The sequence below is a fragment of the Grampus griseus genome, assembly GCF_964374135.1.
Source record: "Grampus griseus genome assembly, chromosome: X".
Lineage (NCBI taxonomy): Eukaryota > Metazoa > Chordata > Mammalia > Artiodactyla > Delphinidae > Grampus > Grampus griseus.
In genome coordinates, this window is record NC_138999.1 from 39221923 (window position 1) to 39246020 (window position 24098).

The 24098-nt window shown below is 40.2% G+C and overlaps 1 protein-coding gene across 3 annotated transcripts in view; it reads left to right on the forward strand.

Annotated features, from left to right (window-relative positions):
* Positions 1-966: 966 nt before the first annotated feature.
* KDM6A (lysine demethylase 6A) overlaps positions 967-24098 on the forward strand; it is a 209193-nt gene continuing 186061 nt past the window's right edge. For all 3 annotated transcript variants that reach the window (XM_082681587.1, XM_082681586.1, XM_082681585.1), the window contains exons 1-2: positions 967-1469; positions 1684-1747. In XM_082681587.1, the coding sequence (XP_082537713.1) occupies positions 1297-1469; positions 1684-1747 (237 nt within the window). In that variant the 5' untranslated portion in view covers positions 967-1296. The remainder of the gene's footprint in view (positions 1470-1683; positions 1748-24098) is intronic.

The following is a 24098-nucleotide window of genomic DNA, read 5'->3' on the forward strand; positions in this document are numbered from 1 at the left end:
CAACATCCTGGAGATCTCGCTTAATTTTTCGTCATTGCTTTTTCTTACAACACTATAATGAACTACTGATAAAACACAGGTAGCATGAAACTTTGGACCCAAAGTGCCGCCAACAGACCTTTGGCGGTGGGGAGCTATGGTCAGCGAGCCAGACTCCGGTGGGTGACTTTTCATTCCCTCCGGCCGGGGGTCAGGGGACCTTTCCCCCTTCACTTGGGGCGCGAGCGAGGGGATCGGGGCCGAGAGCGCACGCCTGGCCTAGGGCGGCGCCTGAGCCGCGGAGCAGGGGGCCAGCAGCCACTGCCCGAGTGCGCTCCTCGCGGAGGCCATTACTTCCAGCGGTGCCAAAAGTGGGCGCCTTCTTCGGAGGGCGGAGGTCAGGGGCCGTGCGCCGCCTCCCGGCGACGCGACCCTTATCAGGCCCTCCGGGGCCCGGGACCCCCGAAGCGCACGATGCCGGAGCCGCGGTCTGGGCCCACCACCTAGCTCCCGGGCAGGCAAAGGCCGTCCATGGTGTCCTCGCTCACTGCTCGCGCCCGCCGCGGGCGGTGCCGGACCTCGCCCTTCCCCACCGCTCCCCTCCCCCTCCCGAGCCCGCCGCGGCTCCCGAGGTGACACGGCCCGGACCTTCCATTCTCTGCCCCAGTGTATTTAACTGGCACAACCTAATCAGCTGCTCCCTCTCGAGGACAAACCCTTCCCTCGGACGGACGGGCCCAGCAGCCAACCACCGGCCAGAATTGGCGTCCGTCCCGCTCCCTGTCGGTGGGGGCCTCGGTGGGCGGGGCTCGGGCAGCTAGCAAGTTGAGTGGAGCCACGGCTGACGTGAGTCAACAAAGGTCACGTGAAGCGAGCGGGCCACGCTGATTGGCGGCGCCGGCCGGGTGGGGAGGGGGGGTCACGGCGGCGGCGTGGGGTTCGCTGTGTGACACAATTACAACAACTTTGTGCTGGTGCCGGGGAAGTTTGTGTCTCCAACGAATCCCCCCCGCGTCCCTCAACCCCGCACGCTCCGGCCCTTCCCGCCATCTCCGCCCGTGGCTGCCCCTCGCCCGCTCCCGCGATGTGACCCTACAAGCCGAGCCGCCGCCGCTGCCGACTCGGGGGCTCTGCAGCCCCTGCCGCCGCCGCCTTCACTGCCGCCGCGTTGGGATTTTTCGTCGCTGCCGCCTGCGGCGGAGGAGGAGGCGGCGATAAAGTTGGTGTGCCGGTCCCGCGCGGAGACTGGGGGCGTCGTTGTGGGCCCCGGCCCGGGGGGAGGTGTCGGCGTCGGAGTTGTGAATTCGCTGCGTTTCCATGAAATCCTGCGGAGTGTCGCTCGCTACCGCCGCCGCCGCTGCCGCCGCCGCCGCCGCCGCTTTCGGTGATGAGGAAAAGAAAATGGCGGCGGGAAAAGCGAGCGGCGAGAGCGAGGAGGCGTCCCCGAGCCTGACAGCCGAGGAAAGGGAGGCGCTCGGCGGACTGGACAGGTACGGGCTGCCGTCACCCGCCCGGTCGGCTCCGGACGGGTTGGCGCCGCTCTCCTGGGAGGCCGGAGCGCGGCTCGCCTCTGGCGGCGGCGGGGCGAGCACCTTGGCTTGGCGCTCTCTGTGCTGTAGCCGCCGCTGGGGCCTCGGGCTCGGGCAGGGATGGGTCGGTGGTGCTGTCGGACCTTTAACGAGCCGCGTGTGTCTCTCTCCACAGCCGCCTCTTCGGTTTCGTGAGGTTTCATGAAGATGGCGCCAGGACGAAGGCCCTGCTGGGCAAGGTAAGGCAGCTGCGGGCCGGAGCGCGGACACGGTCTCCCCGGCCGGCGCCCCGCTCGCCCCGAACCCCGCGGCCCCGCGGCCCGGCCGGCGCTCATTGTGGCCGCGAAGGAGGGCCGAGGGGCTTCCGGAAAACTATTTCCTGCTTCTGCTCCCCCCCTCCCCCCGCCCCCCACACACACCCCCGGATCCCTCACTCGCTCCCTTGCGAAATCGCCCTCTCCTCTCGTAGCTGGAGGAACAGAGACGGCAGCGCTTTGGGGCCGAGCTCAACTGGGTCGACAAAACTGCCTGTTATTTTACGGCTTTGGGAGGGGCGACCGATGATCGCTCCGAGGTGCCTGTTTAGGGTCAAGGGCTTGTAAATGTGTGCAGATTTCCCCGCATTTCCGACTTACTTGCCTCCCTTGGTTTTTATTCTTTTCCTCCAGGAAGGCTGTTCGGGAAGTCTACTGTTAACCCAACGTTTGGGGCTTTCTTGTGTCCCCGCTCCCAGAAGGGGGAAGTTGCAGTAGTTTAGGGCGGTGAAGAGTTTGCATGGGTCTGTTGTCATGCATCTCGAGGGGTATGGTGTTTTACCTGAAGTTAGGTGACTTGTTTACTTTTTGGGTCTTTCGGCCATAGAAATCCTGCAGTTACTTGTGAATGTGTTTTCTTCTTGGAGCCTCGTTTCCTGCGTGTCTGGCAGGGGAGGCCAGGGGGGAATTCGGGGTGCAGTTTCTGTTTATTTGTGTGGAAAGTTGTTGGCACTGTCATTTAGTTAAGTAATGGCTGCTCCTGTCGGCCCAAGATGGCGGGACAGGGTGGGAGGAGAAAGTGAAGGGGGGGGTTTGGGGGAGGGAGGAGAGGTAAACATGGAAATAAATAGTAGCGATGAATAGGCCTCTCCTTCGGAGTGTGTATCTCGGTGGTGTTTAATAAAAATTATCCAAGATTATTTGCATCTAGAATTCTTGTACCTTTCTCAAGCTTGGAAGCAGCATTCATAAGCCTGGTAAATGCTTATCAACCTGTAGCACATTTAGTTACCCACCCGTAAGCTATTGAACAAAGGCACTGGAGTCTCGATCTGTTTGCATCAGTTTGTGTCTCTTGACCAAAATCTGATCGAAATGATATTTGTATGCTTGCTTCTTAATTGGGACCATGAAACTTGGCGTGTGCTGGGATAGGTGTTGCATCCATTAAGACATTTGCTTTTCTAGCTGAAATCAGTGGCTTTGCATTTGACACCTAGCTTTATTGTTGCAATTGAGAAGGAAGTTTGAAATGACTAAAGCCTTGCATTTTATTCTTAAGTTGATTAAAAAAAAAATTTAGTTGTCCCTAATTTTTGTCTGTAGTTTGGTTTAGGAGAGTCACTAATACCTTTTATCTGTAATTACACTTAGGTTTTTGTTTCAAAATAAGTGTAAGGGGTTTTGAATACAAATAATGACCAGAAAGCTAAACTGAAATAATCCTTTTCAGTAAGCCCAGTCCCTTTGACCCATAGAGAAAAGTTGAATTAAACTTTGACTATGTATTAATTGGCTTCATTAAAATTATTGCTGGAAAAATGAATAGCGACTAGCTCTGAAATGATTTAAACATAAATGACCTAAGCCTTGAAATTTGTTTCAACCTGAGTATTTAAAATATTTTATTTAAAAATACTTCACTACTGTCAGAGTTGTCATTCCAAAAGATTAAGCAAAATATTTAAATTTAAGGAGCATTATTTTATTTTGGAGTGATTATTGCCGATCTAATAGGAGGTTGGTAAAACTGTTTGCAAAGATAATACATTTGGAAAAGTTTGGCCAAGGCTACGGCTTTTGGTTATGGTAATGAAGAAATAAATGGAATCTGATGTTCTACGTGGATAATGTGTAAAATGCTAGTTGATTTCATGTCTCAGAATGCTTGTATTTAGATGGATTCACAGTGGATTGTGCTTAACATTGTATTTCAGATAGTAATATTGAACCCTGCAGTTATTATGCACTACTGAGTTTAAATTGTAAAAGAACTGAACATTTTCAGGTATTTCTTTGTGCAAGTGCAATACTTTCTTGATGTTTGAATAAGCAACATCTTATAAATGAGAAACTTGCGAAGCTTCATTATGTTTTGTGGAAGAATGAAGGCTTCATAAAATACTGGGTAATTTGATTACTAAATGTTTTGTGGAACTAAAGAAAAAAGGTTCTTCATTACTTCAGACCCCATGCTTGTGAGGTCCTACCTATTTAGGTCAAGGCTTCTTAGCCTTAACATTAAAATAAAACATTCTAGAGAATGTGCTTGCAACCGCATGCAATTCATGGTTGCGTCCTTGTGAGCTCGAACATACCAGTGAAATGTGTAATGTAAAGCTTGATATTATATAACCTCGCACCATGTGTTTGAATTGGATTCTGAATAGAATGAAGGAGCTGGAGTCCTGCTATAGGAAGTATTGAATTATTTAGTGTCATCCATCTTTTGCACAGCCCTGGTAAACAGTATGTTTTTTGTGGAATGTTGAGCTGTGTTAGTTTCAGAATTCTTATTGTCTGAAAGTCTTAAAAATAAGAGTTGGCTTTTCTTTGTTGGGGTAGGTTCCGGCTACTTACCTAAGAGCAGATACTGGAATTAAATAACTCCCAGGATTCTCTTTTTAGCGATGATTTTTCTCATTACCACCCCCTCACCCCAACCCCCCCAACAAATTTAGTCTGCACCTTGTATAACTTTTTTTTTTTGACAGAAATTTAGCTATTACTACTTGCTTTCAAAAATTCTTATTCCTATATATTATTGGATCTTCTTTCAAGTTTTTAAAGTTAAATTAGTAGGTTTTAAAAAAGGTTAACTCTTGACTTAAAAGATTTGGAAAGTTTAAAACATTTAATAATAACTGTCTCTTACTTGCCTCTAAACTCGTATGTACCTTTTCTAGGTGAGAATACTTTGTCTAAACTGCTGATTTCTCGTAGTCTCTGAATGCATTTGTGAGATTAATTTATATTGGAGTCATTGAAAGAATTTTTGTTTGAATGATTGCCGTTTGATATACAGTGCTTGGGGTTTTGGATGAAAAAGAAATTAGTAATACAGTATATTATTTTGCAGTAATACCTTTAAAATATTTTTAAAAGATTGTAAACAGCAAGTGGTTGCTTAATCAGTTCTTGAAATATAGCTGATCTTGATTACTTTTCTCTTTAAACTAATGCTGACCATCTTTTGGTAACATAATTCAGTATTCTTATTTTTTTAATTATAGTGGAGTTACTGAAAAGTAATTAAAAAGTGAAACATTTTAACAGAAATTAACTATGGTGACACTTTCAGTACATTTTTGAAAATCTTTTGGATTAATCTTGTTTTCAGTTAATAAGGATTTGAGTTAAAAAATAATATGTAGTAATATATAGCATGAATATAGTAATACTGTATGTATTTATAGTAGTTATATAATGCTAAAGGGTTGGGGAATCTTTTGTCAGGGAACTATTGCTAAAATACATAGTTGTTCACTTTGAAGTATCTATGTCATTTTTAAGTTTGTATTACATACTCTTATTGGGATTTTTTTTCTTTTGTAATTCTTTTAATCAATAGAAAGATTATGTAGAATACCTAGAAGTAGTTATGGATTGTTTACCATTTTAAAATGTATGTGTCTAAGAAAAATAAAATGTATGTGCTTTTTTTCTTAGGAGATAATTAGTATGAAAATAGCTGGAATTTAAAATTTTGGGGGCAGTGGAAGTAGTTTCAGGTCCATTAAAGCATGTATTTTCCTAAATTTGGTTCACTTGCATGTAGATGGTAAGGGAAAATTATTAGGTTAGTTGTAGAGGTGGCTTTTTTATACTATAATATTTGGATGTTGATGTTTAAAATTATGCTATATTATGTGTGTGTTTTGTTTGCTGGCACTTAAAGGAATATATTCATTTCCAGTGCTAAAGGAGATTAGTGTTTGGGTTACAAAAGTAACCACAGAATAATGTCATACTTTTTTGTTTGAAAATTAGGTCTTTAATATGATGCATCTTAAAAAGTATTTTCTAGTTTGGAAAGTTGTCTTGTAAACAATTATAGTCATTATTATTTATCCGGACAAAGTCTCATGCAGTTACTATACATTTCCTAAGATTTTGTTACGTTCCTTGTAATAAAGCTATAGTAAGAGATTATAGAAAATGCTTGCTTATCTGGCCACACATTAGAATTGCAGGAATATAAACATGTGCTTTTTTAAGCTCTGAACCGCGCCCCCCCCCGCCCCGCCCCAATAGCTCTTTCCGTAGACTCGGTTACAAATTGAAATGACTAGGGGACATTTGGCTGCCACTTCTATATATTTCAGGTTGTTAAGAAAAACTGCGTGAGACGTGAGTTGCTGTGATGTAGATGGTAAAGTGGAATGGTGGGCCATGCACTTTGAACCAAGGTGAAGGTTCAGTGCTTGGCTAGCTACAGAGTAAAAATATCTTTTTCTGACTTGATTATGTAACATTTAGTTTTTATTTATGTAATACCAGTATTATTTTGCAGATTTGAAAAGGTTATTTTTGGTTAAGTTTATTTTACTTTGAAACTCATTTTGATGCTTTGAGCTCTTTGAAATTGATGTTAGTGACTGCATTATTAATATTTTTAAAATGTATCCAGAGAACTAATTTCTGTTACAAAAACACCACTAGATTGTCTAAGAATTGAAATGGTGGTTAGGTTATTTAAGATCCACATGTATTTGTAGACTAGTTAATTAATGGAGTTTATTTAATGAATATATAACTGACAGTCTTATGTACTCATACTGAAGCTTCACATATAATTGTATCAGTTTTCTATACTGGTTTGTAATTTGTCGATAGTAAATTAGAGCAACAAATATTTGAGTACACTGAATGCAAGTCTTCTATGCAGGGAATATGAAGATAACATAGATATCCCTTGTCTGCATTGAAAACTTACAGTTCCCTAAAAGGGGGAGATAAGTATAAGGATGACTATCACAAAAACATCAGTGGCAGAAGAAAAGTGTGAAGTATCCTGAAAGCTTATGATAAAGGTCAGTTTAACAATTTACAAGTTAGAATGGCTCTTTCTTTTTTTGCCACCCATAAAAAAACATTGATTAGCAAGCATGCACAAAAGCAGTCACAGGAACCTGTTGGTGAAGCTTGACGACGGAAGTCCCAGCTCTTTGTCCTTGTAGGTAGTCTATCAAGGACCTTGCTGGAAAGGTGCTTTGGAGGCACATGTAGCAATATGTTAGCAGCAGTAGGCATTAGCCCCAGAATCACCTGATCAGTGGTGGAACACAAGGCTGAATGGGACTCTTAGAGTATGTGTGCACTCTGGAGAGTATTGAGATCCTAGATTTGCTGATTCTTAGACCCTGTTCATGCAGAGGTGGAGACGCCTTTACAGTATTTCTAGCCAAGCCACGTTAACTTGGACATCGTTTATTTCACTGATGAAAACTTACTTCTGACATTCCTTATGCTACCTAACACATTCTCCTGACTGAAGTAAAGGCAGGAGAACCATTACCTTTGTAGAGTGCTGTCATGGCGCCTGTCTTCCTCATGTCTCTCATTTTTAGATTTAACTATTCTGGACTGTGTATTCCTGATTTGCGAATTTCAAATGTTAACTAACAGCCCCTGGATTTTAGACTATTGGAATTAACTTCAAAAGTTAACTGATAGTTGCTAGGTTAAAATTAATGAAAGCACATGAGACTCACTGTATCCTGATGTGTATTTCATTTAATTTTTTTCTTAAAACATTTAATGAGAATTTATATTATGTAACATTCTGTGTCAGACATTTAAAACTCAATTATTTCATTCAGTTTTTGTAATATGAGTTAAATGGGGGGGATTCACATTTGTGAGATAATTGCACAGTGGCTTCTGGGCTAGCTTAATTTACAGATAGCCTTTTCCATTTATCTAGGCATATGTTTCAACAAATTATGCACTTTGAACACCAGACCCCAGAAGAGAAAGAAAGACCCGGCTCTTAGCTCCTCATGCTGCGGACTCTTGTGATCTGCACCTTCTTTCCCTAGATGGGTAGTGCTGGAGATGGGCAGGACATTGATGGCTCCTGCAAAAACAACACTATTTGCTTTCTTGGATCCCCATTTTCAGTTAGTTTACTCTTGGGGCAGTTGTAAATTGAGTTTCAAAGTTCTATCCTAGATTGGGCCTCAGTAGAAGGTCTCGTTGATAGGGTGGGGCTTATTTCTTGATTGTGTTTCTTGGAGATGGTGTTTCTTGACTTCTTTATCAGCAAGGAATCTTTTAATTTTGTTTAGGAACACATGATTTAAAATCAGATTTTAGCTTTTAGCATATGTTCAAAGGTTTATCTGCTGTGTGTTCTGTCCCTCTCTGATCTCATTTTGTAGTAATATTTACCTTTGTTATGAGTTCCTAACTTGAGATCCTTGAATTGAGTGTTCATGGGTCAGTTTAGGAAATTCTCTGACAAAGTTTTGGAAGGATACTCAAGAAGTATTTGAATAGTGATCATCTTGGAGTACAAAGCGGCTCTAGGGTGAGGAGGAGGGGAGATTTTATTATTATTTTTTATTTTTTAAATTTTTATTTATTTATTTATTTAGGCTGCTTTGGGTCTTCCTTGCTGCACACGGGCTTTCTCTAGTTGTGATGAGCGGGGGCTGCTCTTCATTGTGGTGCGCTGGCTTCTCATTGCGATGGCTTCTCTTGTTGCGTAGCATGGGCTCTAGGCATGTGGGCTTCAGTAGTTGTGGCACGCAGGCCCAGTAGTTGTGGTGCACGGGCCCAGTTGCTCTGCAGCACGTGAGATCTTCCCGGACTAGGGCTCAAACCCGTGTCCCCTGCATTGGCAGGCGGATTCTTAACCACTGTGCCACCAGGGAAGCCCCAGGAGGAGAGATTTTAAACAGATTTCTGTACCACTGTGGGCTTTTTTTGTTGTTGTTATTTTAACCATAGACATTCATTACCTTAAAAATAATAAAATAAGCACACTGATAGTGAGTATGCCAGAATTATATTTTGGTTGATTAAAGATGGATTTTATACTATAGTGTGTAGTTAGAGACACCTGTGAATACCTTGTTGTCACGTTGGGATACTTCTCGTCTTGATGGTCCTTCAGTGGGGATAGGGGTAAATGAAGTAGAGGTGTGTACCCTATTTGGTCCTATTTCTTTTTTTCTTTTTGCTGCCCTCAGCCTGGTCCTATTTCCTTGCATTTTATTTACATGGCTTTGTTATAGTTGCTGTACTCATTCTTCATTTTGGTCTTTAGCATCTGTTTCATTGATGACTTTATTTTTGGGCCTGAGTTGGCCTGGGCTTACATTTGGGACCTAATTAAAAACTGTAACCTGGAAGGGTGGGAGTAATCTCTTATTTAGACAGTTTTAGGTTTCTCAGCCAAGTTATGGCCGTTTGCCACTTTCTTGTATAAGGTTTTGTTTATTTTCTCTTACCTGTTTCTTCCTTTTATTATATCTTTTCTGTACTTCTCTACATTGCTAAGACTGACATCATTCTGTTGTGAATGTGTTCCTGTATTCTTTTTGTGGTTTTGTCTGTAGTAGTATTTTGTCTGTGTTAGAGTAAATAAAAGATGCTACTGCTAAGTTTATTCTCAGGAAGAAGGTTGGGCTTTGTTATAGTTAAGAGTATTATATGAGGTCATCTAATTTATTTTAATTTAGAACAATGGAAGAAACCTTTTAGATAAAGGATTGTTTTTAAACTAGATCTATTACATTATGTTCGTTAGATCTTTCTCTTTTTTAAAGAAACAGTGTATTAGGGAAAATTTCTAACATTTTCAAAAGCAGAGAAAATCAACCAACCAACCCTCACCAGTCATTACCCAGCTTCAACAATTTTCAACTCGTAACCAGTCTTGTTTCATCTGTATTTTGCCCCTCACTACCATTATTGTGAAGGAAATCTCAGATATCAGTCACATCATTTAATCCATAGCTATTTCAGTTTGTCTCTGAAACATAGCCACAGTGCCTTTATTACACATAAAATAAGTTCTTAATATCAAATATCCATGGGCCTTGATTTTTTTTTGCCATTTGGAAGCTAAGAATTAGTTGCTTGGGAAATGAGTAGAAAACAGATATTTAGCTGAATATATGTGAGTTTATTTGTATTTTAATATTTTGGTAGAATTCTGTAATAGAATATTACATAATATGTGACAGAAGAGAGAATTTTTCTTAAGAACTTTATGAATCTTAGTTACTTGAGTCTGTTTGGATAGTTTATATATTTAGGGAAAATTTATTTATTTAAAAAAATTATTTTATTTATTTTTGGCTGCGTTGGGTCTTCGTTGCTGTGCGCGGGCTTTCTCTAGTTGCGGAGAGCGGGGGCTGCTCTTCATTGCGGTGCGTGGGCTTCTCATTGCGGTGGCTTCTCTTGTTGCGGAGCACGGGCTCTAGAGTGCAGGCTCAGTAGTTGTGGCTCACGGGCTCAGTAGTTGTGGCGCACGGGCTTAGTTGCTCCATGGCATGTGGGATCTTTCCTGGACCAGGGCTCGAACGTGCCCGCTGCATTGGCAGGCGGATTCTTAACCACTGCGCCACCAGAGAAGCTCGGAAAATTTGTTTTTAAGATACAGTAGTTAAGTGTTTTAGGTTTTTGAATTTCAGGTGTCAGAATGAGAAGTAGAAAAGCTTTTACTTTGCTTGATTGATTTGTGAGACGTTTGCTGAACTGCTGTGAGTGAGGGACTGTGCCAAGTCCTGGGGCAACAAGTAATACTTGGCCCCTGCCCCTGCAGTCTGTGGAGAGAGATGGGCAGACGGAGTGACCATATGATGTAGTAAGTACCATAATCAAGGTATATGCAAAGTGCTGTGAGCTCTCAAATGATGGAACAATTAAAACATTTAAAACTTTTGATTATGGGTAATTTAAGCTACCCACACAAATTCCCAACGTTTTGGAGCAGTTAGTTTAGACTGGAGAAGCGGGTAAGAGAAACTGCACAAAAATATAATGACATTTTGGCCGTGGTTATCAAACACGAATAGAAAGAAGTTGAGCAAGAGGAAAAAGAAGGTAGAGTTGGAGGTATGAAGTTAAATGGTGTTTGAGGAATTTTGAATAATTTAGTGTGGACAGAGAGAGGGTAGGGTGTCTTAGTGGGATTGGGAGGAGGTAATTGAGCATGTGAAGGCCCCCATCACTGTAGGCCATAGGAGGTTTTGGGGAGTCATTGAACTCAACTCTCTAATCAGGGGAAGTGACATGACCAGAAGTAGATTTTCTGGGAATATTATTGGCTACAGTGAGAGATAAAGTGGAGGGGAAAGGAACCTAGTTGTGAAGTACTGATGGATAGATAGCACTGCATGGATTTTAGAGTAGAATTCTGCTTCTGCCACTTACTAGATATATGATCTTTGGGCAAATTATTTCATTTTTCAGAGGCTCAGTTTTCTCATCTGTAAAATGGAAGTGGTAATAGATTTCTGGCAGGCTATTGCATTTTGTGTTAGGAAAAAAAGATATGTAAAGTGCCTGGCATTGGGCCTGGTGTGGAAGGTGCTCAGTACAAGATATATGTTATCATCTTGGAAAAGACAATTTTTAAAGTGAGGCTGTAGTTGAGGAATGAGGGGGGAGATAGAGGCAGATTTGAGATCTCTTGAAAACACCCTTCCCTGACTTTCCTAACATCTGACTACTTTGGCTTTATTTCTGCATCTCTGACCACATCTCAGTCTCCTTTGCAAGGAGATTCTGGTCTAGATCTTTTTTACTCTGTCTGCTCCCAAGTTGCATGTATACTTGACTGCCACTTGATTACTTCACCTGGGTATCTTGAAGGCATCTTAAACTGAACATATGCAAGCTGAATTTATGATTGTCTTTGATGTTCCTTGTCTTAGTGAATAGCGCTTACCACTACCCTTGCCAGAAACCTTAGTCATTTTTAACTCCTCTTTTTCTTAACTTTTCACATCCTAACAGTCACCGTATCTTGACGTTTCTACATCTTAAATTTCAAATCTGTTTGTTTTTCTCCATCCTCACTGCCACCATTCTAAAATTGCAGCCATGATCCTATCTTTCTTTTGAAATACCTTCATGCAGCTTTTTTGAATACACAGTGAATACTTGTGCAGAATACTTGTGCAGAGTACAAAATTGAAAAGTTACATAAAGGATGTTGCAGTAAAATGAAAATCTCTCTTCCACACCATCTCCCAGTTATTTAGTTCCTCTTCTCAGGCAGCCATTGGTAACAGATTTGTTGGGTAACTTCATATTTCAACACCTGTATATTCTGTTGTATTTTTTTCCCACACAAATGAGATACTGTATACAAGTTGTTAAAATGCTTTGTTAATTTTGCTGCTTGCCATATGAAAATATTACTTGTTTTTATATCGAATTGTCTTGGGTTTGAGAGTTCTTTCATTCAAGTAGTGAGATGTTGGTGAGGCGATCGGTTTGGGTGATGAAGTTATTTTGATTTTGAGGTTCTGTTACTCCTTTTATATAGGGTATGAAAGGTAGAAATTCTTCAACATGCAAAAGTTTTAATTGAAAGTATGTTCACATGTGTTTTACTAAGATAGCAGTTGCTTAATTTTATATGCCGTGAACTGTCAGTTGGAATAAGTAGCAAAATTTGCCTTCACATTTTGGTTTTATTGGTGTGACTGATTATCAGTCTCTGTGAATACTAATTTTTTTTTTTTTTTTTTTTTTTGCGGTATGCGGGCCTCTCACTGCCGTGGCCTCTCCCGTTGCGGAGAACAGGCTCCGGACGCGCAGGCTCAGGGGCCATGGCTCATGGGCCCAGCCGCTCCGCGGCATGTGGGATCTTCCCGGACCGGGGCACGAACCCGTGTCCCCTGCATCGGCAAGCGGACTCTCAACCACTGCGCCACCAGGGAAGCCCCGTGAATACTAATTTAATTTACTTCCCTGAATGTTTAAAGAAGTAGCCATAGTTTATACTACTTAATATCTTATATTTGCAGGAGTCATTCACCTTCTTGACTTATTCTTAGTTTTTATTATATGAAAGGAAACGTAGGTAAACTTGTATTCTTGATTAGTTATAAACAGTACAGGGCCTAGTGTGTTACTAACTTACAGCAGAATATCTTTATTTTCATTATAGATTGACTGGTGGTGGAGTTAGAACAATGGTACGTTAGTTTTTTGAGGTTATTAACCACTTGAGGGTCAGTGTAGCTGTATACATTTTGTATATGATTTTGGGGAGTGTTTGGTTCCCTTTGAAGCCCAACTGTGGACTCCAGTATTTTCAGTTAGTTTACTTTATTCTTGGGTAGAGGTGTTAACAGTAGGAGTGTGTTGAGAAGAAAGAAAAGCTTTAGTACCACTGGATTGGTTAGGTTTAGATGGTATGGATTTTACCACACAGTTTTGTGGTGGTCTATGACCACTTCACATATTCTCTCCAGTTCTCCTCTATTCATTATAAGGGTGCTAGGGGAAGAGAATGTGGACTGATCCCTAGAGAACTTATTGCTCTAACTGGAAAAATAGGTGTAAGCACATACTCCCTTAACATAGTTAATATTTCCTCAGCCTGGGTGCTCAAAATGCTGGCTTGACTGGGAGGCTATGTGATATACTGGGAAGAACAGTGGATCAGAAAGCTGAAGACTGGTGTTTGAGTCTGCTGCCTACTTTGTGAAGTTGCTTAATTCTTATGGTCCCCAGTTTCACCGTCTGTTAAGATGAGCGGCTAGGGATTAAGAATTTCCAAAGTGACTGTCTAGCATCAGAATTCTAGGTGGTGGTTCATTTGAATTTTTAGGATTGACTCATTTCTTAAAGATTTTGACCCAGAAGGAGGGCACAGTTCTGGATTGTAATTTTCTTTGATTTCAGCCTCAAGGCTTCAAGACCAGAAACGAATGCAGGCACATAATGGAACTGAGAGTTGTATGTTTTTGTTAGTCTCACATGATAAATTATTCAGTTAGTCTTTGATTTGAAAGTTGGCCTTATTTATTAATGGTTAGTGTTTTGACTTCTCCAAATTATTTATTTCTTATAGTTGGGGTAGTTATTTCTTAGGTCAGATCTGATGTTTCTAATTCTAGAAGATGGGTATAATCACTGTGTAATTTACCTGTTTCCTAGGAACTCATGACAGGGCTAAATGAATTCTCAGATGTGAATTGATAAGAAATGTCATATTAGATACGTACTGTTAGGTACTGGGCATTTGTTACAAGGATGAGTAAGGCCCCTCAGTTTCCCTAAAAGTAGCAAGAATTGGCATTGAGGCATTTTCTGATCTATTGAATGTAAACTTCTATTGTTGAATTTTGCTCTGTGTATATATGTGTATGAGTATATTATGATTATGTTTTTATTGTAAGCCTGTCAGTTAAAAAGATAGACTTGGAGTTTGTAAGTTAGATTCAGGGTATAACTCTTAAGGGGAAACATTTTTTGTAACACTTTTTCAAAGTATTTATCTATAAATGGATAGATAAATGAAGTGGGTCTTCTGTCATTGAAGATGTTCAAGTTTGCCGATTGACACTACTTGGCCAGGATGTTGTAGACAGCATTCAGATATCAAAGGATAACATTTACTGTTAAGTTATCTGTAAATATTATCCAACCCTTTAATAGTCATGATTCTGTGAAAAGAGGTAGCTGGGTCCTGAAAATCTGAAGGAAAAGATGGAGTCCTTACTAATCTGATGTATGTTTTTTGGCTCTTGCTTTGTTTTTTTGGACTTCGTTGTCCTTACAGAAGTGGACAGACAGGTGACAGATTGGCTATCATGAATACATTTCTGTAAATGGAAAGTTTTTTCTATTGGCTTTTTAAAAATTGACTTTATTTTGAAATAACTGTAGATTCACCTTGCAGTTTTAAGTAATAACAGATCTGGTACAATATCACGACCAGGATATTGACATTGATACAGTCAAGGTACAGACCTGTTCATCACCACAAGTATCCATCATGTTGTCCTTCATAGCCATATTCACCGCCCCCCCCCCCAGTTCCTAACCCCTGGCAAGCACTGATCTGTTCCCCGTTTCTATAGTTTTGTCATTTGAAGAATGTTATATAAATAGGATCAACAGTATGTATCCTTTTGGCATTACCATTTTTCACTCAGCAGAACTCCCTGGAGATTAATCCAAGTTGTTGTATGTATAGTTTGTTCCTTTTTATTGCTGAGTATTATTCCATGTTATTGAAGTACCACAGTTTCTTTAACCATTTACCCATTGAAGGATGTCTTGAGTTACTTTTAGTCTTTGGCTATTGCAAATAAAGCTGCTATGAACATTTGTGTGCAGGTGTTTTTGTGAACATAAGTTTTCTCTGGGATAAATGCCCAAGAGTACCCAAGAGTATATTTGCTGATAGTTGCTTGTTTAGTCTTATAAAAAAAATGCCAAAGTATTTTCCAGAGCAGCTCTACCATTTTACATTCCCATCAGCAGTTCCCACCAGTGTTCTAGCTTTGTTGCACCTTTGCCAGCCTTTGGTGGTATTACTGTTTTTTATTTTCCACATTCTGATAGGTGTGTATTGATAGCTCATTGTGGTTTTATTTTGCATTTCCCTAAAGGCTAGTGATGTTAAATATCCTTCATGTCCTTCTTTGCCATCTGAATAGCCTCTTTGGTGAAATGTCTATTCATGTCTTTTGGATTATTGATTTGAGACCTTTCTTTTTCTCTGATGTACAGATTTAGTACTATAAGTTTTTATTTCAGTACTACTTTAGTTGTGTACCACATATTCTTATATGTTGTATTTTCATTCAGTTTTATGTCTTTTTAAGTTTCCTCTTCAGGTTTCCTCTTTGATCCATGGAGTATTTAGTAGTGTGTTACTCAGTTTCTAAATACGTATTTGGAGATTTGGTGATTTTCCTGTTTTCACTGTCACTGATGTTTAGCTTGATTCCTTTATGATTAGGGAATTTACTCTAATTTTCATTCTCTTAGTTGACATCTGTTTTATGACCCAGGATATGGTCTATCTTGATAACTGTTCCATGGGTGCTTGAAATGAATGTGTATTCTGTTGTTGGATGGCGTTTTAATATACATGAGAGTTAGATCTTATTGGTTGATTGTATTGTAAAGTTCTTCTATATCCTTGCTGATTTTCTGTCAGGTAGTTCTGTCAATTGCTGAGAGTGTGGCGTTGCCAAGTTTCCAACTGTAATTGTGGATTTGTCTGTTTTCCTTTTATCAGTTTTTGCTTCTTGTACTTTGAGGTTCTGTCATTTGTTGTGTACATATTTAGGATTGTCATGTCTTCTGGTGGGCTGTTCCCTTTATCATTATGTACTATCTCTTTTGGTCTTGCTAAAATTACTAGTAACTTTACTTGCTCTGAGGTCTACTTTATCAATAGTAATATTGCTACGCTTCCTTTTCAAAATAATTAATATTTACATGTTTTTTTTCATACTTGCACTTTACCTGTTGTATTTAAAGTGATTTTTTTTTGTGGACAGTGTATTGCTAGATCATTTTAAAGAATCTACTCTGCCTGTCTCTTTAAATTGGTGTATTTAGACTATTTACACTTAAGGTAATTATTGATAAGTTAGAGCTTAAGTGTGCTGTTTTATTATTATTATTTTTTGTTTGTTTCCTCTTTCTCATTTCTCTGTTTCTTGTTTCTTACCTCCCTATGGGTTATCTGGATATATTTTTTGGATTCCATCTTGATTTGTAGTGTTTTTAAGTGTGTCTCTTTGTACAGATTTCTTAGTGGTGGCTCTGGGGATTGGAATATTCATATGTAATTTATCACCATCTCTGGTATGGATGTTTTACCACTTGGAGTGAAGTGCAGACCTTTACTTTCATTTAGGTCTTTTTGCCCTCTTTCTCTCTGTTTTTTAAAAAAATAAATTTATTTATTTTTGGCTGTGTTGGGTGTTTGTTGTGCGTGGGTTTGCTCTAGCTGCAGAGAGCAGGGGCTACTCTTTGTTGCTGTGTGCTGACTTCTCATTGCTGTGGCTTCTCTTGTTGCGGAGCACGGGCTCTAGGTGCACGGGCTTCAGTAGTTGCAGCACGTGAGCTCAGTAGTTGTGGCTCGCAGGCTCTAGAGTGCAGGCTCTGTAGTTGTGGTGCATGGGCTTAGTTGCTCAGTGGCATGTGGGATCTTCCTGGACCAGGGATCGAACCCTAGTCCCCTGCATTGGCAGGTGGATTCTTAACTACTGCACCACCAGGGAAGTCTTGCCCTCTCTCTTTTGAAATGTAATTTTCTTAAGTGTTTTCTCTCTGTAACATGGAACATCACACCAGATGGTATGATAAATTTTGCTTCAACCAGCAAATATGATTTAATGAAACTCATGCATTGTATAATAGTCTTATTATACTTACAATTTTACCTATTCCAATGTTCTTTTTTCTCTGTGAAGTCCCAGCCTTCTGCTTTCATTTCCTTTCTATTTAGAGAACTTTTTAAGTCATCCTTTCAGGGTAACTTTGCTAGCAACAAATTCTCTTAGTTTTTCTGAGATTGTCTTTATTTCCCTTCATTCCTGAAGGATATTTTTGCCATATATAGAATTCACAAGGTACAGTTCTTCTCTTTCAGTATGGGAAAAATGTGCTATTTCCTTCTGTTGTCTATAGTTTCAGATCAGAAATTTTCTGTCATTAGAATCTGTATTCCCCTGTAAGTAATTCATCGTTTTTCTCTGGCTGCTCTCAAGAATTTTTCTTTGTCTTTAGTTTTCAGATGTTAAGTTATGATGTATTTTGGTGTGGATATCTTTAGTTTTATTTTGGAGTTCTTCCAGTTTTTTCTTTCTTTGGTTAATGTGTTTCACCAAAGTTTGGAAGCTTTTAGCCATTATATCTTAGAATACTTTTTCAGTCCCGCCTTCTCTTCCTCTGGGACTCTGGTAAGAATCTTAGCTCTTTTGTTTTTGGCTCATAAGACTGAGGCTGTTTTTGCTACCCGCCCCACCCCCCAGTCTATTTTCTCATTGAGGTTGGCTAAATTCTATTGATCTGTTCACTATCTCTGTTGTCTGTCACTTCCATTCTACTGTTTAGTCCATCCAGAGAATTTTTATTTTGGTTATTGTATTTTTTAGTTTTATAATTTAATTCATTTGGTTCTTTTAAAATAACTTTCCTGAGACTTTCCATTTTCTAATTTGTTTCAAGAGCAGTTGTAATAGCTTGCTGAAGCATTTATGTTGACTACTTTAAAATCTTTGTCAGATAATTCATCAAAACCTTGGTTCATCTCAGTGTTGCATCTGTTGATAGTTTTCTCTCTTCACTTTATACTTTCCTGGCTTTTGGTATGGTGAGTGATTTTCAGTTGTACCCTGGACATTTTGGTTATCATGTTATGAGAACTCAGGATCCTATTCCTTTTTTTGTAGTAGGCAATCTCCTTGTTGAGGTGTAGTGCCAGGACTGGGTGGCTGTGTATGTTCAGCTTCTGATTGAGCCCAACTGACAACCACCCTGGTAAAAGTAGAGCACTGAATCATACTGTCTTGGTGCAGACTGATGGGATGCAAGTTCAGCTCTCCCCTTGTCCTCACTGATAATCTTCCTGGCAAAAGTTGGGCACCAGTTTACACCACTTGGTTTCCTCTGAGTGGGGGGTGTAAGATCAGCTTCCTGATGGGTCACGCTTCTCAGCAAGAGAGAAGTGGAGGGCTAACTCACACCACTCTGAGGCTGCAGGATGGAGCAGAAGCTTTTTACCACTTCCCCTGAGTTGAAGCCAAGTGGTGGGTGGTGGAAGCTCAGTTCTCTCTGGGCACCACTGGCACCCAGAGAATGGGTGAAGCGGATTGTCGGCTGCTTCATCTTGCTTGGCTTCTTTATTCATTCTCACTGCTGGGTGGGTGTGGAGGTTCAGCTCTCCACTGGTCCCTGCTGACACCAGGGATGGGGGGAAAGTGGACTGCTAACTGCCTCCAACTCATCTTGTTGATGCCAGGTAGGGTGCTGGTTCAGCTCCTGTCTGGTTCCTGCGGATACGAGGCCCCTGTGTGTGTGTGTTCGTTCAAATGTAGTGGTGATTAATCCTGCCTCACACAGCTTTGTTAAGTCTCCTTGCTGCTGGGTGGCCCAGCTTGCCCTTGACCCTGCTGACACTACCTTAAATGGGTGAATCTGAGCACCCCTTGCTTCCACTGGGTGTGGGGTGTAGAGAAGGATAAGCTCCTTTTTCAGTTTTGCCATAACCCAGCACAGGGGTATTGGAGCACCCCCCTGGTTCTGCAGGGCCTGGAAGATCTGCTTTCTACTCAGCCTCATCCATACCATCCTGGCAGGGAAACTGGAGCACCCCTGCTTAGGGGATAGAAGATCAACTGCCTATTTTGTCCTGCCAGCACTACCCTGGTAGGGGACTCGGATTGACACCACCTGCTCCCCCACTCTGGCTGAGAGGAAGAGGGTATGGAAGATTAGCTGCATGCTTGACCTCGCTGAAACTGGAGGGTTTGCATGGAGGGTTTTCCATTGGTGTTTGGCTGGAGTATGGTGGGTATTGCTAAAAAGGTTTCTGTTGGTAAGCTACTCCCCCCCCCCCCCCCCCCCCCGGTCCTTTGGCTAGGAGGAAAAGGCTTTTCTTGGGGCTTTTTTGCCTGTGACTTTGGTGGTACTGGACTGGGGGTTTCTGAAGCAGCACCCTGTCCTGGAAATATGGGAGGTAATAAGAAAACCCAGGGAACTCACTGCCTTGTCATTCCTCAAGTTCTGATGTCTCTAGGAATTCCACTGCCTTTTCCCCCATCTTTCAGATACTTCCTATGCTTGTTTGTTCGTTTACATCCAGGGTTTTTTAGTTATAAGAGGGAGTACCTGAGAGAAATGAAGCTACTCCATTTTGGTGGAGTTGGAAGTCTTCAATTGACTTTTATAGTAATTCAGTTTGGATTGTGAAAATTTTTACCTCAAGATATTCTGTCACATGAAGTTAAGTCTGAAAAAAATCAAATTTATAGGGAAATCTTAACTCTTGACACTATCAATCAGTGATCATAACATATCTGCATTACAAAGCTGTTTCCTTGTATCAGGGCTTGACCTATAGCTGTATTATTTTGGGGACAAGGTTTAAATAACTACAGTGCTTACTTTTGACATCAAATGCTTTCTGTTACATTCTTTAAGGGAAGCATATATTTACATGTATAGAGAGAAACTGAAAGATAAGCTGGTTTATAGCAGAATGTCACTGTTTCGGTGTGCCATCAAATAGCAGTAACTCTTTAGATCCCCATGACAAATATACCAGTATAAACAGAACATTCTACTTCTTTTGCCATATTAACGCCAGCAAAATAACAAAATCTCTTTCCCAAATTTGAAAACGCTTAAAATAGACAGCATGATTCAGAAGTTTTTAGGAGAAGAGAGGTGGTATAGAGATCTTTACCTATTCAAATGAATAGGCAAGTGAAAACTTAGGAGGTAGGAGGCATCAGCCCATCTGAGGCAGAGGATAACTGTAATTTCAGCAATGTCCATGTTACAGAATTCTACAATTTTAAAATGATGGACTTTTCATAAGTTATTCCACCTCTAAAATTCTGTGATTTTTGTCCTTTTTGTTGTTCTTTCCAACTTGCTTTAGTGCAATTTGTATAGAAACTGAAATTTGATTTTTTAATTTTTAAAGGAAAAACCTCCTGGAAAAAAGAAAAAGCCCTTTAACATGAGTTTCTCTTAAAATAAGTTTAGCTATTTATTCTGTTGCTTTAAGAAATGAGTTGATTTTATTTTCTGTGTAATATGCTAATCCTAATAAGGAATGGTAAATATTGTGCATTGTTTTTTGACTCATAAGCTATTTTGAATTGTGTTATTTCCATATATTTGTGAATTTCCCCCATTTTTTTTTTTTGTTATTGACTTCTAATTTCATTCCATTTTGGTCAGACGGCATAGCTGTTAGATGATTTTAATCCTTTTAAATTTATGGATACTTACTTTGGTTTATCCCGGAGAGAATGTTCCATGTGCACTTGAGTAGAATGTATTTTCTGCTGTTGGGGGGAGTGTTTTATAGGTGACTTTTAGGTCTTACTGGTTTACAGTGTTCTTCAAATCTTCTATTTCCTTATTGATCTGTCATCAATTGATTATTGAAAGTGGAGTATTGCAGTCTGCAGGTATTATTGTTAAATTGTCTATTTTTTTTCAGTTCAGCTTTTGTTTCAGGTATTTTGAGTTCTGTTGTTATGTGCGTATTTGTTTCTAAGGTTATATCTTCTTAATGAATTGGCCATAGCATGTTCTTTGTCCCTACTAAACAGTATTTGTCTTAAAGTTTATTTTGTCTGATGTTAGTATAGCCACTCCAGCTCTGTTTTGGTTACTGTTTACAGTATATATTTTTACATCCTTTTAGTTTTATCCTATTTTTGTCTTTGAATCTAAAGTGTGTCCTTTTCAGGAAGCATATAGTTGGATTGTACTTTTTTTATCCATTTTGCCAATCTGTGCCTTTAATTGTAAGAGTATTTATTTAATTCATTTACGTTTTATGTGATTACTGATAAGGTAGGATTTACATCTGCCATTTTGCTATTTGTCTTCTATGTGTCTTCCGTCGTCTTTATTCTCTATTCCTCCACTTCCAACATTTTCCTGTGTGTGTGATATTTTCCAGGGTAACATTCTAATTCCCTGCTTTTTTTTTTCAATTGGAGTATAGTTGATTTACAATGTTGTGTTAGTTTCAGGTGTACAGCAAAGTGAATCAGTTGTACATATAGGTTATTACAGAATATTGAGTAGAGTTTCCTGTGCTATACAGTAGGTCCTTACTAGTTATCTGTTTTATATATAGTAGTGTGTATATGTTAATCCCAATCTCCTAATTTACGCCCCCCCTTCGCCTTTTGTAACCATAAATTTGTTTTCTGCATCTGTGACTCAATTTCTGTTTTGTAAATAAGTTCATTTGCACCATTTTTTTAGGTTCCACGTATAAGCGATATCATATGATATTTGTCTTTCTCTGACTTACTTCACTTAGTATGACAATCTCTAGGTCCACCCATGTTGCTGCAAATGGCATTATTTCGTTCTTCTTTATGGCTGAGTACTCTTCCACTGCATATATGTACCACATCTTCTTTATCCATTCCTCTGTCAGTGGGCATTTAGGTTGCTTCCATGTCTTGGCTATTGAAAATAGTGCTGCAGTGAACATTGAGGTGCATGTATCTTTTTGAATTATGGTTTTCTCTGGATATATGCCCAGGAGTGGGATTGCTGGATCATATGGTAGTTCTATTTGTAGTTTTTTAAGGAACCTCCATACTGTTCTCCATAATGGTTGTACCAATTTACATTCCCACCAACAGTGCAGGATGGTTCCTATTCCTCCACACCTTCTCCAGCATTTATGTTTGTAGATTTTTTGATGGCCATTCTGACTGGTGTGAGGTGATACCTCATTGTAGTTTTGATTTGCATTTCTCTCATGATTAGTGATGTTGAGCATCTTTTCATGTGCTTTTTGGCCATCTGTCCAATTCCCTTCTTGTTAATTTTATCTTTTCTTTGTATTTTAAAGTGGTTGCCCTGGGAACTTAGAACCAGTTCTGATTAGTACCAACTTAATTTCAGTGGTATGCAAAGACTTTGCTTCTGTATAGTTCCTTTTTCTTCCCCCCTCCTTTGTGCTGTTACTGTCATATGTTACATTTTTATACACTGTGTTCCCATCAGTACAGCTATATAATTATTGCTTTATGGAGTGTTTCTAAGTCACAAAGGAGAAAATTAATTTAACAAACCAAAAATGCATTTATACTCCCTTTTATGTTTACCCAGGTAGTTACCTTTCATGGTGCTTTCTAATTTTTCTTGTGGGTTTGAGTTATTGTCTCGTATTCTTTCATTTCAACATGAATGGCAACCTTTGTATTACTTGCATGCAGCATGTGTCAGCTAGTGGCAAAGTCTTAATTTCTCCTGCATACTTAAGGATAGTTTTGTTGGGTATAGAATTACTGGTTGACTGTCTTTTCCTTTCAGCACTTTAACATGTCATCCCATTGCCTTCTGCCCTCCATGGTATTTGGTGAAGAAATCAAGTATTAACTTTATTGAGGATCCCTTATATATGATGAGTCACTTCTTGTTGCTTTCAAAATTCTTTGTCTTTTTTTTTTTTTTTTTTTTTTTAGTTTGACTGTAATCCTTCTTAGTGTGGATCTGTTTGAGTTTAGTTATTTGGAGTTCATTGAACTTTTTGGCTGTGAGATAATTATTTTTAATTATTGAGTTTGGAAAGTTTTCACACATTATTTCTTTAAATATTCTTTTTTTCCCTTTCTCAACTCTCCTTCTGTGACTTCCAGTTTGCATGTTTTGGTATACTTCATGATTTCCCACAGGTTTCTGAGGCTCTGTTCATTTTTCTTTTTCTTTCTCTTTCTTGACTGGATAATCTCGATTGATCTATCCTCAAGTTCATTGATTCTTTCTGCCTGTTCAAGTATGCTCTTGAGCCTTTCTAGTGAATTTTTGAATTCAGTTATTGTGCTTTCTATTTGATAATATATATGTAATTTCTCTCTGTCGATACTCTGTATTGTTTGATACGTTGTCTTTATTTGTATATTTATTTATTTATGGCTGCGTTGGGTCTGCGTTGCTGCGTGCGGGCTTCCTCTAGTTGGCGCAAGCAGGGGCTACTCTTCGTTGCGGTGCGCGGGCTTCTCACTGCTGTGGCTTCTGTTGCGGAGCACAGGCTCTAGGCACGCGGGCTTCAGTAGTTGTGGCTCGCAGGCTCAGTAGTTGTGGCTTGTGGACTGTAGAGCACAAGCTCAGTAGTTTTGGCGCACGGGCTTAGTTGCTCCGTGGCATGTGGGATCTTCCCGGACTGGGGCTCAAACCCGTGTCCCCTGCGTTGGCAGGCAGATTCTTAACCACTGTGCCACCAGCGAAGTCCATCCCCTGAGGTTTCTTAACCACTGTGCCACCAGGGAAGTCCCCCCGTCACTGATTTTTAAATGTCTTTTCTCCTATGCTGAAAGTTTTGGTTCTCAAAGACAGTAGCATAATTACTCCATTGCTTCATCACACTACACACATTAATGGTGTTAGAGTTACAGTGCCAACACTACCATGGTTACTCATTGTTGCTTGAGGATTTTTTTGTAGATCTTTTTGTATTTAGGATATATTCCACTGGGAATGCTTGGTCAAATTACTGTGTTTTAAAATTCCTTGACCTAATTATTCTCTGTCTGGTTATGTTATTAATTGGCTATGCAGTAAGGTTTATTTGTTTCAGTTTGCTTTTGACTTTTTTGGGATTACTTTTTTAACTTGTAATTTTTTTTCAGTG